The 14,799-nt window shown below is 41.7% G+C and overlaps 1 protein-coding gene across 1 annotated transcript in view; it reads left to right on the top strand.

The window, feature by feature from the left end:
- Window positions 1-3,036, top strand: part of lcor (ligand dependent nuclear receptor corepressor) — a 76,996-nt gene extending 73,960 nt beyond the window's left edge. Inside the window, exon 7 of the mRNA XM_030729907.1 lies at window positions 1,680-3,036. Within this exon, the coding sequence (XP_030585767.1) occupies window positions 1,680-2,811 (1,132 nt within the window). The 3' untranslated portion in view covers window positions 2,812-3,036. The remainder of the gene's footprint in view (window positions 1-1,679) is intronic.
- The last annotated feature ends 11,763 nt before the right edge of the window (window positions 3,037-14,799 follow it).

Here is a 14,799-nt window from a genome sequence, read left to right as displayed (position 1 = left end):
TTCACCATTATTTTCTAGTTTTGCCTCCCTGATGACTGCATCCTACTGCAAACACTTTATTAAAGTGTGGACTCCAAAGCTTCTCATTACCTCTATATTGTTTCCACTAACAGGAGACAGCGCTAATCTGTCCTAAAACTCATGAGGACTCCCCACATCACACAGTCACTATAGCTCAACAGAATTTGGGGAGGGGGCTCAAGATTCATCTCTGACATCTTTTTCTGTTGTTATGAGCCTATGGGGGCTTTTTCCTGAGCCTTCTCACTGTTTTTAGTTACTTATCAGTCACTGTATTTCAGCACACATTTAACTTTATAAAGTACTGAACTAAAGTATTAATTTTTAGTATTTATTTATCCCACCGTGAGGTGGAACCTAAAATCTTAACAGGCCTTTGTATAGTTCCCCAAACCCACATCAGGAAATATATATTGCATTTATTCAATTATTTTTTGGCTGATACATTATGTCAGGCTATCATGTTCATCGAAATCTTGAGGTAGGCAGCACAGATGTGTCTGTTTAAATTATCTGAGCTGGACCTTTTAAAAAAATTATTTTTAAACCATGTGGAAATGAATAAACAAAAGAGAAGGCGTAGAAATAAATTGCCTGCTATGAAGAAACTTTTCAGTCCAGTTTGAATATAATTTTTTAAGGTTCTTCAAAAATTCAAAAGTACTTGTTCTAGGTGGGAAAAGTATGTGTTCATTAGCTGTGAGCCCTTATTGTTTGAATCCTTCCCACAGTGGTGAGGGACAGGCAGAGGGAGACATCACTGTAGCGCTGTGTGAACCTCACCTTCAGTACAACATTTGGATCGCTGTTACTCTGAAATGTATCTGGATAATTATTTGCTTAGTTGTTTTTCCACAAATAGTGATCCTAAGTGATAATGCAGTCATATGAATTTTAAAGTTTGATTGATGGCTGATAATTGTCTGTGTGTTCCTGTGTGATATCTGTAATATTATTCTCATTGTACTATCTATTGCTGTCCTCCTACTTAACCAACTGCAGGCATAGATATAACCTTTACTTGGGCATACCGTCCAGGTATATTTAGCAACCTGTTTTGGCATGTTTTATGTTTTTAATTATTTATTTATTTTGATCTGTCAATAAGTTAAGATCGGGTCAGTCAGCCCTTCCTGTCTCGTGTTTCTCTAACAGAAGGCTGAGCAGCCACTGGTAGTCTTTGATATTATTCATCTTCGTCTCTAGAGAACCACTTGTCCTGTGGTCCAGACTGACTCCAAGGAGAGACAAACTGGAGAGGCAGCTGATTATTGCCATACAAATATAAATACAGTTCAGTTGTATTGGACACACCAAACTCATACTGCAGCAGGTTACATAAAAAGCAGCCACTGAGATTTATTTAGATCAAAGAAAAGAAAAGTCCTTGTGCTGCTTTATTTATAATGCAGTCCTTGTAAATTGCTAATTGATGTTCAGTAGCAATGTGGGAAACAGTAAGCTTATAAATGTTGTGCTTAAAAAGAAAACCTGATGCATAAAAGATGTTAGAGATATGAGCATTCATAGCTTTATTTAATCATTTGATATTGTATGTATCCCTCCATCCATTTATTATACCCTGGTCTTAAAAATAACTTAGATATTATATGACGAACTCTGTTCCTAAAGTCCTCTTCTTGTTCTTTTCCGTCCAGACTTTCGCTGAAAGCCGACAATACCCTGCCAGAGATGGAGGAGGAGGATGGCCTGCTGCAGAAAAGTTTGCAGGACGGACTGAGGGAGAACTACGTCAACTCCAACTCCTTCAAGCCTCCACTGGCTCGCTCACTGCGTATCAAGGAAGAGCTTCTCAGCCAGAAGCACCGCCTTCTGAGTCAGCCTCCTGCTCTTTCACTGTCTAATCTAGAGTCAGCTGGCTTGCTCAGTCACAGCCAGTCCCATTCCTTGCTTGGCCAGAAGGGCTCTTCTTCATTCTGGGGAAGTAAGGCTCACCTTGAAAGCCTGATGAAGCTGAAGCAGGCCAGTGGAGCACTCAGCGACCTCAAAGACCTGCCTACATTCCTGGAGCATCAACACCACAACCACCACGGAGCCTTCTCCTTTAAGAGTTCCCTCCATCATCACCACCACAATCAGGTCTCCAAGGCCCAACAACACCACAGTGAAGGAAAGAGAGACCAAGGCCACTCTCCCCCTGTTGACCTGAAAATCCCCCAGGTTCGGGGCATGGATCTTTCCTGGGATTCCCATTCCTCTGAGCTGTATGGCTATAGTGCCATGGGGGTTGGTGGCCATGGGGAGAACACCCTGAGCCGGAAGCTAAGAGCCATTCTGCCCAAGCAGAACCGCCGAGGAGGAAGCCTTGGGAGCCTCTTGGATGGGGCCGCTGAGTACTGGAACTCAGACTTGGACCACTCAAGCTCTGGGCCGGCATACTCCATCTCTGATGTGGAAGGGGACCCGAGCTCCAAGCAGCCAAGGAAGAAGAGAGGCCGCTATCGCCAGTACAACAGTGAGATTCTGGAGGAGGCCATAGCTGTAGTGATGAGTGGGAAAATGAGTGTGTCCAAGGCACAGAACATGTACGGGATCCCGCACAGCACCCTGGAGTACAAGGTCAAGGAGCGCATGGGGACCCTGAAGAACCCCCCAAAGAAGAAGCTCAAGCTGATGATGAAGATGGAAGCAGGAGGCCAGGAGTTTCCCAACGAGTCAGAGAACACGCCCACTGCAACCCCACGGGGCGACGGGGCGCCACTAGCAGCTGCTGAGCTCAAGGACAATGTAAAAGAAGAGATTGATGATGATTTCAAACCAATCGACTAAACGACTTACACATGTAAACCTCAACTGACTTAAGTAATTTGAAAATGGATGGGGCTTTATTTGTGCCAATTTACTTTGCAGTATCTGGGTGAGCACAAATGCAGGGATAATATGAGGAGGATTCTTAAACTGGAGAGAAAAACTGATCGGATGGTTCTTAACTAGCGTCATTTGAGCGACGCTGTAGAAGCATTTGTTCAGCTTTTATGTCCAGGGGCTTAACAAATGCAGCTAAAGACATTAGGTAAATGACAATTATTGAAACTTCTTTACGCATGCTGATAATCCCCAACCCAAAAAAATAATAATTTCTCCCGTCTTTTATGAACTTGATACACTGAAGCGTTGCTGCTTATAAATGCAGTCTGGCTTTGGATGAATATGAACGAGGGGAAGAAAATAAGGGGAAAGTTGAAAATTAACTCCTTAAAAAAACTGACAAATTGGTCCATTTTCCACTCCCCTCTCTCATCGAGTACTAGCTCAGAATTGGTAAGTGAACTGTCTATTACATTTGAAGCCAACTGTAAGGTTTAATCATACCACTGATATTCCTCAGTTAGGGTTCGGAATCAAACCCACTCTCTATTGCCAGGTAGCCATGACGCTTTAACTGAAAATCCTTTTCTTTCCTCCTTCAAATATTCTGCTAATTTCTGTGCAGACGAAAAGCAAGATTAACCCGTCCTTTTTTGAACGAGAAGACACAAAAGTCATTCAGGGATGCATGTTTGTGAGTTTCGTGGACACTACTGACTTCTGTAATCGACTTCTTTTCTTCTATCTTTTCGTTTGATTTGTTTTGCTTTCCTTTGCACTACATTTTGGGTCTGGCGCTTACAGACCAGGTTACCTCGGCATTGTTGCCCATGCATCATGCACTTATTATGGTCTGTCTCTGAAGCCCAGTCACAACCTTGCAACGGGTCAGAGGTGCACAACGCCTGCATACGCTGATTCATATTCAGATGCAGGAGGCTTCTTTAACCCTTTTTTTTGCCAAGGGACAATTTAAGGGGTGATCTGCTTATGGATCAGCTGTTTTTTTTTTTGCTTTTTTTTTTAAGGCGGAATGCTACCTCACGGACCTCCATCAGTCTCTCACTGCTGATCCTGGAAAGCCGGAGCAACCCGCAGGTTGCCCTCCAAATGGTGACCAAAGTGAGCTCATCCCCTCGTGAAGATCGTTACTGGACAAATGCCTTTTAGGATCAGAATGTGAAACTGTGCTGCTACCCAGTTCATTATCCAGTTCCTACAGAGGCTTTAGCTAGCCTGAGCTAATGAATTTTTGGCTTCTTAGCTAATGACAACATACTGCTGATGTTTTTTTTTCCTTTTTCTTTTCTAATCAAAACCAAGCAGAAGCGACTAAAGTGAGTTTTAAAAGAAATTCTTCTCCCTCAAACTTCAAAGATGGTTTTGAAGGCAGTTTACTACAACAATGTGCATTTATTGTGGGGTGTTCAGTTTGGGGTGGTGGGTGGGTAATATGCAGTGGGGAGGGGTAGTTGGTAGGTGGGGGAAAGGCAGATTTTAATATATTATAACTTATTATGACTGACTATGTAAAAGCCAATCCATGATTCTGGGTGTTTGTTTTTTTTTTTCTCCTCATTTTTAACTCAGGGTAACTGAGACAGATGATGTGGATTACAAATATGGTAATTTCCTGTTGGACCTATAATAGATGGAGAAGAGGACATGACAAGCTTCTCACCAGTGCTTTGACTCTGGGAGGGCCATATGGATAATATGGCAGTGCCATAGCAGATAGACCTTTAACAAATCACGTAAAAGAACATAACAGTGATGTTGGATTTGTGGATTTATGGCGCTGAACCTCTAAGATAGCACTTTTAGCACAAAAACAAGAAGAAAAAAAAAAAAACGAGAGAAGGAAAGTTCTGCATGTAGTGTAGCTTTCTTCCGAGGAATACAACGGTGGGGGTGATCAGGAGGGCGGAGAGGTGGCATTAAAAAAAAACAAAGCTTTAGTGTGTAAAGACTTTCTGAAAGGTGCAGCTTGGACCCAAACTACTTATTATCCTCTCAATTACCTCCATAGTTTCAAAAGAAAAGGAAAAAAAAAAGTTTGAAAGCTTGAACAAGTTCAGTTTTGTGTAGTGTCGTCTCGTTGTTTTCCCTCCCCCCCTCGTCGCTAAACGTCGCTCTTCGCTCCTGACACTGCCTGGTGCTCACCCAGTCTGTGAGATTTTTGACATGAGAATTGTAACTCTCTGCTCAGATGAAATGACTTATGATTCACTCCTTTTGAAATGTATTGTACATTTTATTTATTTGATTTGATTTTGTTTATTCTCTTTAAAAAAAAATGGCATGCACCGCTATTTTTTATTTTTTTTTGGCTGATTATGGGTTTAGGCCAATCCAGTTTACTAATCTTGAGAGGAATAAGTAATCCAACACAGTGAATCTTAAACTATAGATGCTGAGTTATGAATTAATCACAATCTAATTATGATTAGAATAAGTTATTACCTGTTGCATACAATCTTCCCCACCCTGTGGTTATTGGTTGTCCAATTTGCAGCTCCCCTGGTGTGATTGCCAGGCATGCAAAGCTAATTGAAAAACTAAAAAAAAGAAAAAAAAAAAAAAGAAACAATCCTGGAACAATATAGCCAGGACTCATGCATGAAATGCGTCCAACACTTTGACAATGCTGAGCATTTGAAGTGTCTAAAAGGTTGTGCTGTGCATCGAGTTGGACCCAGTGAAGGACGATGCACTGATCTGATAGTTAAAACAGGATCAAAGGCCAAGTGGTGATAGTAAAGCACTTCTTATGAACCTGCCATTGATAAAAGGCACCACAGCTGTGAATGCAAGTCGGAACAAAACACAACTCACATTGTGTCCCCTCGTCTCGATCTCCCTGTTCATGTAATGCATGGAAACCATGAATTGCAGCTTAAAAAAAATGTTATGCTTATAAATAGGGTAATTGGCGTCATGCATAGGATTGCACGAATAAATTCCATCAGCACTCAGACTGAGATTCCCTAAAAGGGACGATTCCCTGAGGGCCAAACAATATCTGTTGCATAATTTATTCAAGTGTCTAAATCACCTACAAAACTTCCCTCTCAACCTTTCGGCTGTGCGTTTGTCACTGCTTCCTGAAAGTCCCCTTTTTCAGCCTGAACGTCTCGACTGAGGTGCATGCCATTTATAAATGCTATATATTTATTTTGGGTTTTTTTTCTTGGGTTTGATTGTTTATAGTCATGTGGTTAACGGCTCCCCCTGTCCGAAAAAGTCCTCCTTGCAGCTGAGTCTCACTGCAGCTTTTAGAGAAATCTCACACTCTCTAGAACTGTGCGTATCTATTTAAATTCCTATAACATAGCAAACACTCACGTAATGAATGTGGCGAAGTGAAACGAATCTGTCGGGCTCGCAAAAGCAGAGCAGTGGTCTGCAAAAACATTCCACTGTTGCTTGATTTTTTTTGTCTTTTTTTAACAGACTGTTGCTTTTTCTTCGTTTGCTTTACGCTGCTGTCATTGGAAATGCAATCGTTTTCGGTAGCCTTCAATACTGCAAATGTCTCAGGATCGAGCCAGTGGGATGGGCAGCAATATTTGTCAGTCGGAAAATGGCGCATGACTTAACTACCTGTACTAAATTAATAGACGTGTGTACACACACACACACATGCTCACACGTAACATGTTAACTTGGTCAGTGGAGACCGAGTGCTATACCTCATTCTCAGAACTCCTTTCTGTGCCTCGTACTTTAATGTATCCCTTACTCGGGAGCTTGGCAAAGGGATAGCTGATACTCTGGGAAATACAGTATCCTCCACTGTTTCTTTGCTTTCAGAAACTTTTCTTCTTTGTTTCGCCTTCATTTTGCAAAGAAAGACACGTCAAGTGTCTGACTGACCAATATTTGCCACCCACCGCTTTTAAGTTATTTTTATTTGCACCAAAACCTTACAGCAAGAGATTGACAAAAAAAAAAAAAAAGACCCACAGGGACTATACAGCTGTCCCAGGTTTCAGCACCAGTTGGTCTCAAATGGGGAGGGTTAAAAAAAACCTCTAAAATTCAAAATGTTTTTTAGATTCAGTCGTCTGATTTCACCCTGGAGGCAAAGAGTCAGATTGGTCCCACCCTGGTCTGAGATAGAAACAAACTAACTGAATTCTTTTATTCTATGTGTAATATAACTCCAGGATGAAACCTGACTAAAGGCACTTTTTGTCCTTTCTGTTTCTCACACCCAGAGAAATCAGAGACCCAGCAGTGGAGGTTGGGGGACAGGTGGACAAGTTAACCTTCCTTTATGAACTGTTTTAAAAGAATCCAAAACATTTGACACTGCATTCCTCCCAAAAAAACAACAAAAAAAAACACAGAACACACAGAAAAATGTACTTAGATATGTTAAAAATGAAAAAAAAAAGCTGTAACCTATGAATATGTATGTATTTATTTGACCGTTTTGCATTTCAGGTAAGCTGATCGGTTCCTCTTTGCTTTTCAGGTTGGTTTTAATTCAGTTCATTTTTTTTTCTTCTGAGAGAAAGACTGACAAAGACATAAAAGGAGAAAAAAAATGTCAAAAAAAAAAAACAACTACTGTAACCTCACTTAGTAGACGACACATGATGCGCCGTCCTGTCATTAGGATGGTGCGTGATGCAGTGGGAAACCAGGAAGAAAGAACCATTATGTATATGATTGCCACGCACCTCTCTGCAGAGAGGGTGCTTCTTTTCTTATTCTGTCACGCTGCATATCTGGTTGTCATTTATACCTCAGGTCTGACCACTTCAAAGCAGCTGATTGTATATTAGAAACAACCAAACAAGAAGAATCAGGATTTTTAGTATGGCTCGTTTCCAGATTTTAGATGTAACTGACAAGCGGATTTTGAATAATTCTTTTTTTTTTTTTTTTTCTCGTTTAATTATTCGTACCGCTGTTCCTCCAAATGGCATCTTTGTTTGTTAAACAACAAAAGAGAAATTCTTAAAAAGCAGAAGCCAGGTTCCACGAATACAGTTCTGTATTCTCGCTAGCACAGAGCGTGCACGCGCACACACACACACACACACACCACACACCCATAGAGACATGACGCACCCACAGCAAACACACACTCTCCCTCCTCATCAGTAGCCACACTTTGTGTGGGCGGATTATATGTATATTATGAAGCTGGAGTCTGCCGTGTCTCTTTTAGAGCAGGGGGGTGTTGTTTTTGTCCACAGCCTGCAAACATCAGCCCTGCTGGCTGATTTTGATCTGACACCACTGGGGCACTGCAGGCACTGCCTCTGTGAAAATCACTTTGTTTATTTCTTGCTTTTGAGCAAAGACTCCTTTTTTCTGTTAAAGGAAAAATCCTCCTACAGTTGTTCTCCTCTAAGTGGCCGGTCTGTGATGCTTTGTGCATTTCTGCAGTCTTCTTAGAACATTTCCTTCAAACTACCTAGTCTATTTTTGCTGCTGTACGTGACAACCCTCAATTCCCAGGCTTCTTTTCACAGGCCCTGGAGGATGGCCGTGAATTTTGTGGTTCACCTGTGCTAAACTGTGGGCGAGGAGGCGTAGAGATGGAACAATTTTAAGTCGAGGTTTGCGTTCACTTTGGTTGGATGTGGGAAATCTAAAACAGAAAGTACTGTTTATTCGGTATAGGAAGGACATTTGTGGGTAAAGCTTGTTCTACCTGCAAAAAAGCACAAACATGAAAGGTGTCTTTTGCCAATAACTCATTTAAGTCTTAGTTAAAAATCCTCTTCAAAGGAACATTTTCCTGATCTTTTTCTAAATAAAATCTCACACTTGACTGTGATTAATCAAAGGTTAAAGTAAGATGCATCAAATCATTGTTCGTGAAGAAAAAGTAAGCATTGCTCCCAGACTGTCTCTTGTAGGATTGCATGCTGGTCTCTTGAGACAGTTGCAGCTTTAGGCTTGGATTTATCCACTTAGAGACAGAAATGATTCTACAAGCTAAAAACCAGCTGCAGGAAAGCAAAGAATAGTAGTTAATATTAGGGATTAATTCTCCAGTCCAGAATTAATCCCAGTTTTAGAGTAAGGTTGTTTTTCAGTGGATAGCCGAACCCACGCGTGGTGTGCTTTGGGATGGATTTTTCTCTTAACTGTATCTCCAACTGCATATCCAAGAATCACGTCTCTTCTCTTGCAACAAGACTGAGATTTACAGTTCTCCTTAAGCTGTCCTGTTCCTCCTCGACACTTTGTAAACGCGGCGCCGAGAGCTCTGCTGAAATGTGCGTCTCCTCGGACGCGGAGCGCGATGCAAGTTTTCTAATGTCAAGGCATTTGTGACAAGCAGTCAGTAGCAGTCTGGCTTTTGAAAGCAGAGCTGAGTACAGATCTTAAAGGCCAGACACGCCTCTGGAATGATGCTGATCTGCAGCAATCAACACAACAGACGCCTTCACTCGCTACTGTTTAAACATACTACAGAAATCTGATGTGCCAGGGTACCTGGATGAAATCAGGAGGTAATAATGCGCTCCAAAGATCAAATGTTTCTTCGAAAACTAGAATTTTCCAGTAGTTTTTTTTAATTATTATATTATTATTTTTTTTTTTTATGGAGCTGAATGAATAAGTGATTACATAAAGTAGTTCAGTCAGTGGAATCAAGAGTGCCTTTTGAAGACTCTAATCTTGAATTTGAAGACACAATCTCTGATCTTCAAGGATTGGTTTCTTAATCAAATATAATCTTACAACCTGGGTAAAATTGCAAAGTAGCTGCTTGAAGAGCAAAAAAAAAAAAAAAAAAAAGACATTTTCTTTCAAAGAAAATGTCATTTGAGATTTGGGTCAAATTTGTAGGCTGCAAACACTCAGCTCCACCCCCCCGTTACCCTCCTTGATTAGGTTGCACTGTGAAAGGCCCACGGGCAGATTTTTTTTCTCACCCACTGGCTGTTCTCTCTCGCCTCCCACAGGCTCGTGTTGCTGGCGTGCGTCTCCACCCCTCCTTACGGATGACAGCCAGACAGACAGTCAGATAGACAGAGCGGTCTGAGGAGGTGGATGGGAGTGCAATGGTGAAATCTAAGTGAAGTAGAGAAGAATAAAGGCCGCTGAAGGTCGCCTTCCCCACCCCCACGCTACAGTTTAAATCAGTCAGGCTTTTAATGGAGCGATGCTGAAATTCACTCAGCGTTACTTTGACTGAAAGGTGCCACTGCTGGCCTAAGCTTGCGGTGAGGAGGAGATTCTCAGGGCCAAAAATATGTAGACCATAATTCAAATGGAGAAAAAACAAAAAGAAGAAACATTTTGAAAATACAATTCAGGCGGTGTGAAGGAAATCTGAGGTGCTCTTATGTGTTGCCATGACAATCTTGCAGCATTGTTCCCATGTGGAGGTGGTGTCTGGCCCTTTGCAGCCACCTACTGGACCAGCTGGTCTCTGTTGCTCTGAACTCAAAACCCGCTCTGCTGTCTGCTGACACCTGTTCATCTCCTGCGCTTGCACAGTGCACAAAGGTTTATGGCTTCAGTTGGATTTATTTAGTAGCAGAAAATTCAGCAGGTAATGCTGATGTTGAGGCTTTAGGTTTCGTCCAGTGTGATTTGCTTTGAGGGAAATGCTACCACGGACTAAGACATGATCCCACAGCATCATTTGCCGACCACAAAGATTTACCGCAGAATGTTCACTTTCGCTTTCTTCATCTTCATCCTGCTCTTTTTTTTGTGTGTGTGAGAGAGCATCTCTGTGAGCATCTATTGGTCCTTCTCTTTGCTTGTCTCCGAGATGGTCTGTGTAATTTTTGCTACCTCAGTCTGTCATGCCTGTAGGGATCTTTTCCAATGCAGAAAAGTCAGTCGCACAAAACTGACTTGAAATCTAAAGCATATTTTCTCTCAAGTACCTTTAAAAGCATTTTTCCGTTGTCCGTGGGTCGTACGACCCTGTAAAGTTTCATCAGCTCTTTTGGAAGGGATCTGGTGAAAGCTAAATGCTGCATAGAAGATTTTTTTCGGGGCTTGGGACTCCCACTGGTAGTTTTCAAAGATGAGATATAATCTGGGTTTTCCTCCCAGAAGGGTGTCAGAGCTTGATTGTCCTGTCCCTAAAAGGTTTCCAGAGATGCTCTGTGCTGCCAGTGCATCCCTTTCCACACTTCTCTAAACACTGATTGGTTTCGTCGTGTGATGAAAAGTCAGAATCCCCTTACATCCCTTCCAATTTTTGTCCCCTGATCGTGCGTCTCTCAGCATCTTTGGTCGTTGGGGCGTGGGCCCTGCACGGCTGACGGGGCCTCGTTTGTCCCCAGAGGGATGGGGTGTGCCCGGGCAGCAGCAGGTCACCTCTCTTCAGGCCTCTTAATAAACTTCTGGTGTTTTATTAACATCCCAGATGCCTCATCTTTTTCTTTTTGTTAGCTTTTCACAGAGGCATTGCTTTGGTCTTCTTGGACTATTTACAGATTTTTTTTAAAGACAGTGCTCGAGGCTCTTTTAGCAACAAGGGGATCCAGAGGAAGTTTGGCTTTTGGTTAATATTTCAGCTGCGGTGTCAATTTTATGAACTCACAGCAAAAGCGACGCTGCGTTTTAAAGGTTTGACCCCTCGTTTAGATGGTTCAGGGTAACGAGCCTTGGCTTGGCTTTTTTTGGTTTTTGTGTTTAAAAAAAAGAGAAAAACAAGAAAAAAAGAAATCAGCAGCGGTTGTATTTTCTTGAAATCTCCCGTGTATTTGGTGTGATCCTCTTGTAGCTGGTTTTTGCCGTCGTCCATGTTTCTGATGTTCTCTGAATTTGAACTTTGGTGTCTTTGACAGCCACGTACCTTCTCTGTTACCTTCAAGTTTTGAAGTCTACACTACATGCAGATAACCACAGCAGCCAGTGTATTTTTAGTCAAGCTGAAGAACAACTGTGGCTCATGAGTGAGATCGATCGCCGGGTCAGACAGACTGGCACTTGCTGAGCGGATATTGGAGTTCAGTCCTCAGACAGGAAGTTTGGCAGGTGAGATAAATATTCTCAAACACTAGAGAAGATTAAATGTCACCAGAGCTCACGATCATCTGGCTGAAGCTTGCTCACGAAAGCAAGAACATCGCTTGAAAGGGTATTTGAAAAGCCTCTTTTATTGTTTTTTGACTAATTCTGTACTTTATTTTTTAGCCAAATACTTTTCCAGTGCTTTATAAACAGCAAGGATTGTAAATCTGAATAACTCTTAGCAGGGGAGGCTCATGTAGAGCTCATTTAATGGCCCACCTCGTTGGTTCTCTGGAGATCTACCAAGACTCGGACTGTTGCCTTCCCAAATGTCAAGATTACAGAAAGCTGCTCCGTTTAAAAACAAAAAAAACAAACAGAAACGAGCGCTTTGAATCCACGTACAGGAAAAAACTAACGCTGAGTGTTCTTTCTTTCAGTCTTTGATGATGTTTCTGTTTTTTTCATCTTGGTGTTTTTGGTGCGCAAAAATGTAAAAAAAAAAAAAAAAGAAAAACTTACAACACAGAATACCTCAGAAAAGAAACCCATGTAACCTTGATGACCTCCTATATTGTCACATCCTGTCCATCAACACTCATCTCTGAGCACCTTCATCTCCAGGCCTTTCTCTTTGTTCCCCCTCTTGCCTTTTTTTTTTAACCCTCCGTCACACAGTGCGTAGCACCCAGTGAAGGATCCGCAGTTTGATGTTCTTTCTTTTAATTTGTCCACATTCTTGGTCTTAAACCTTTTACGGCCCACATCTCCATTAATCTGTGGTTTCCGGGGAAATTTTCAAACACTGCTGTTTTTCCCAAACGCTCAGAAAGAAATTCTTTGAATCCCCGTCGAAGATCTTTGATCTTTTCTCGTCTTTTTTTTTGTTCCTCCAAGTGGGTTTGTGATAGAACGAAGGCCAATGCTGTATGTGAAACACTTGAAGCTCCACGTTGCCCACCCTGTTCCCTTTGCATACCTCTTTATCAACTTTTTATTGTTGTTAAAAACTGAATGTAAAAAAACAAAAACAAACAAAAAAAAAAACGCAAACACAACAAACCTCTAATTTAACTATACATATTTAAGAATAAAAGAATACTCTATATGTGCACATAGATATACCTATACAAGCCCCACACAGACATAAACACAAATGCATATGTATATAGAAAATCTCTAATGTCATATACTTTTATCTTGAAAAGGAAGAGGACGAGCCTTTTCCATTGATGATTCAGGGAAACAATACAGAAGTCCAGTGCAGTATGTTTGGTAAAATCGCTCCCACTCTGTCGCTTTTAGGGTTCGTTTTCTTACTCTGTTCTCGCTTGCTATTTTCCCATGATGTAGCATAGAGCAAAGGGGTCGGGCGGCTTGAGGTTTTTTTTGTTAACAGAAGGTGTAGTGAAGCTAGGATCTTGTGTAGTTGTAGTCTTTTTAGGCCTGATTCTGTGAAATGGGGGTGGGGCTGGGGGGGGTTGTAGGGCGGGGTGCTTTTTTTTTCTATAGCGGACACTGTAAAGACGGTATATTTATGAAGATGACTTAGATATGAAGTCACAGTGGGTGGGTTGAAGGGCTGCCGGGAGGGTGCTGGGTTATCTTCAGGATGGTTGTATATAGAACTGCTTTACCCATCAGTCCCCGCCTGTTTTTTTTTACAGGCGGGGGCGCAACTGTATACTGAAGGCACTGAGAATGAACGCTTTTGTGTGTTTTTATGTCAAGAAAAGAGGACACTGTTTTAAATGAAGGAAGTGGAGGGGTGATCATGGTGGTCAGGTTCTCCACAGAAGCCAACAGACAGTGAAGCGGTTAGAAACGGTGGTTTTCACGAACGGTGACGGTCTTGATATTTTTGCATGCTGGTGTACATACCCCCGTATCAGTCCTTTTGTTTGGAGAGGCTGGTTAATCCAAAAGCGCTTTTGTTTTTTTATGAATGTTGTCCGCAGGACAGATTCGGATGTTTTGAATATAAAATATAGCCCCCAAGAAAAAAAAAAAAAATACCCCTTTCCTGAGAAGGAGGAGCACCTAAGGTGTTTGTTTGTCACTGCAACAGCTTTCGTAGTGGTTTTTTGGCTAAAGCTCTTTTGCAATCATTTCTTTTTTCCTTGTGTAAAGTAATAAAAAAAAAAAAAAGTGTGTATGAGTGTGAATGTGTGTGCCTATATAAGAATCGATGTGAAAAGCTTGCTTCTCTTCATTTCTCCTCAGTGCAGCCATGTTTTCGCCTCAGAGCTGTTTTTAGGAACATTAATCTCTTTGTGCTCTTTTGGAAACTCAATGAAACAGTGTGCACGTTTGAAGAACTGCATCTCTGACCGTCTGTAAAAGCTGCCTCTCTCTGGGCACCTTACAGACCTAAATTGTATTACCCAGACACCCTCAGGGACCCTTGACAACACTGCTCTCACTCTTATTCAGGTACTTAATCTATACTGAGGCCTAGCAGTGATCAACTTTAACTATAGTTTATTTTCATTAGCTCGTTCCTATGAAAACGAATTACAGCCAAAATTTGATCAGAAGCAGTTTGTCTTGCCCTCAGAGTTTTGATTTGCATTCCACTCATGGAATCACTCCCCCTTTTCTAACCTTACGCGTCTCTTTTTGTAATCTCTGGATATGTTTGGTATGTTCTGAGTGTCGGTTGTCTTCTCAGTTCAAAACCACTGAGTCTTTGAGCGCGCTCTGTTCTCCCTCTGACTTGCGTCAAGTGCCATGGCTTTTGCTCTGTGCAGTGTCGAGGCAGGAATCAATTATTGTCTCGCTACAAAGCACCAACTTAACAGTGACTTACACCAAGCTAACCTCTTAAACATTTCAGATGAGTGCACACAACAGTGGTTTGGCTTTAAAATTGTCTTTAAAGCCGTCCACAGTCCTTTATACAGTATGCTGGTTCAAAGACCGGAGAAGATACAGTAAGCCATCTTCAGGTATCTCTCTGGTTAAAGTGCTAACTTAATGTTTTTTCTCCACCGCCTGTGG

Source organism: Archocentrus centrarchus, chromosome 1 (genome assembly GCF_007364275.1).
Source record: "Archocentrus centrarchus isolate MPI-CPG fArcCen1 chromosome 1, fArcCen1, whole genome shotgun sequence".
NCBI classification, from domain to species: domain Eukaryota; kingdom Metazoa; phylum Chordata; class Actinopteri; order Cichliformes; family Cichlidae; genus Archocentrus; species Archocentrus centrarchus.
The sequence above is the reverse complement of the archived record's forward strand: the minus strand, read 5'-3'. Positions and strand labels throughout refer to the sequence as shown.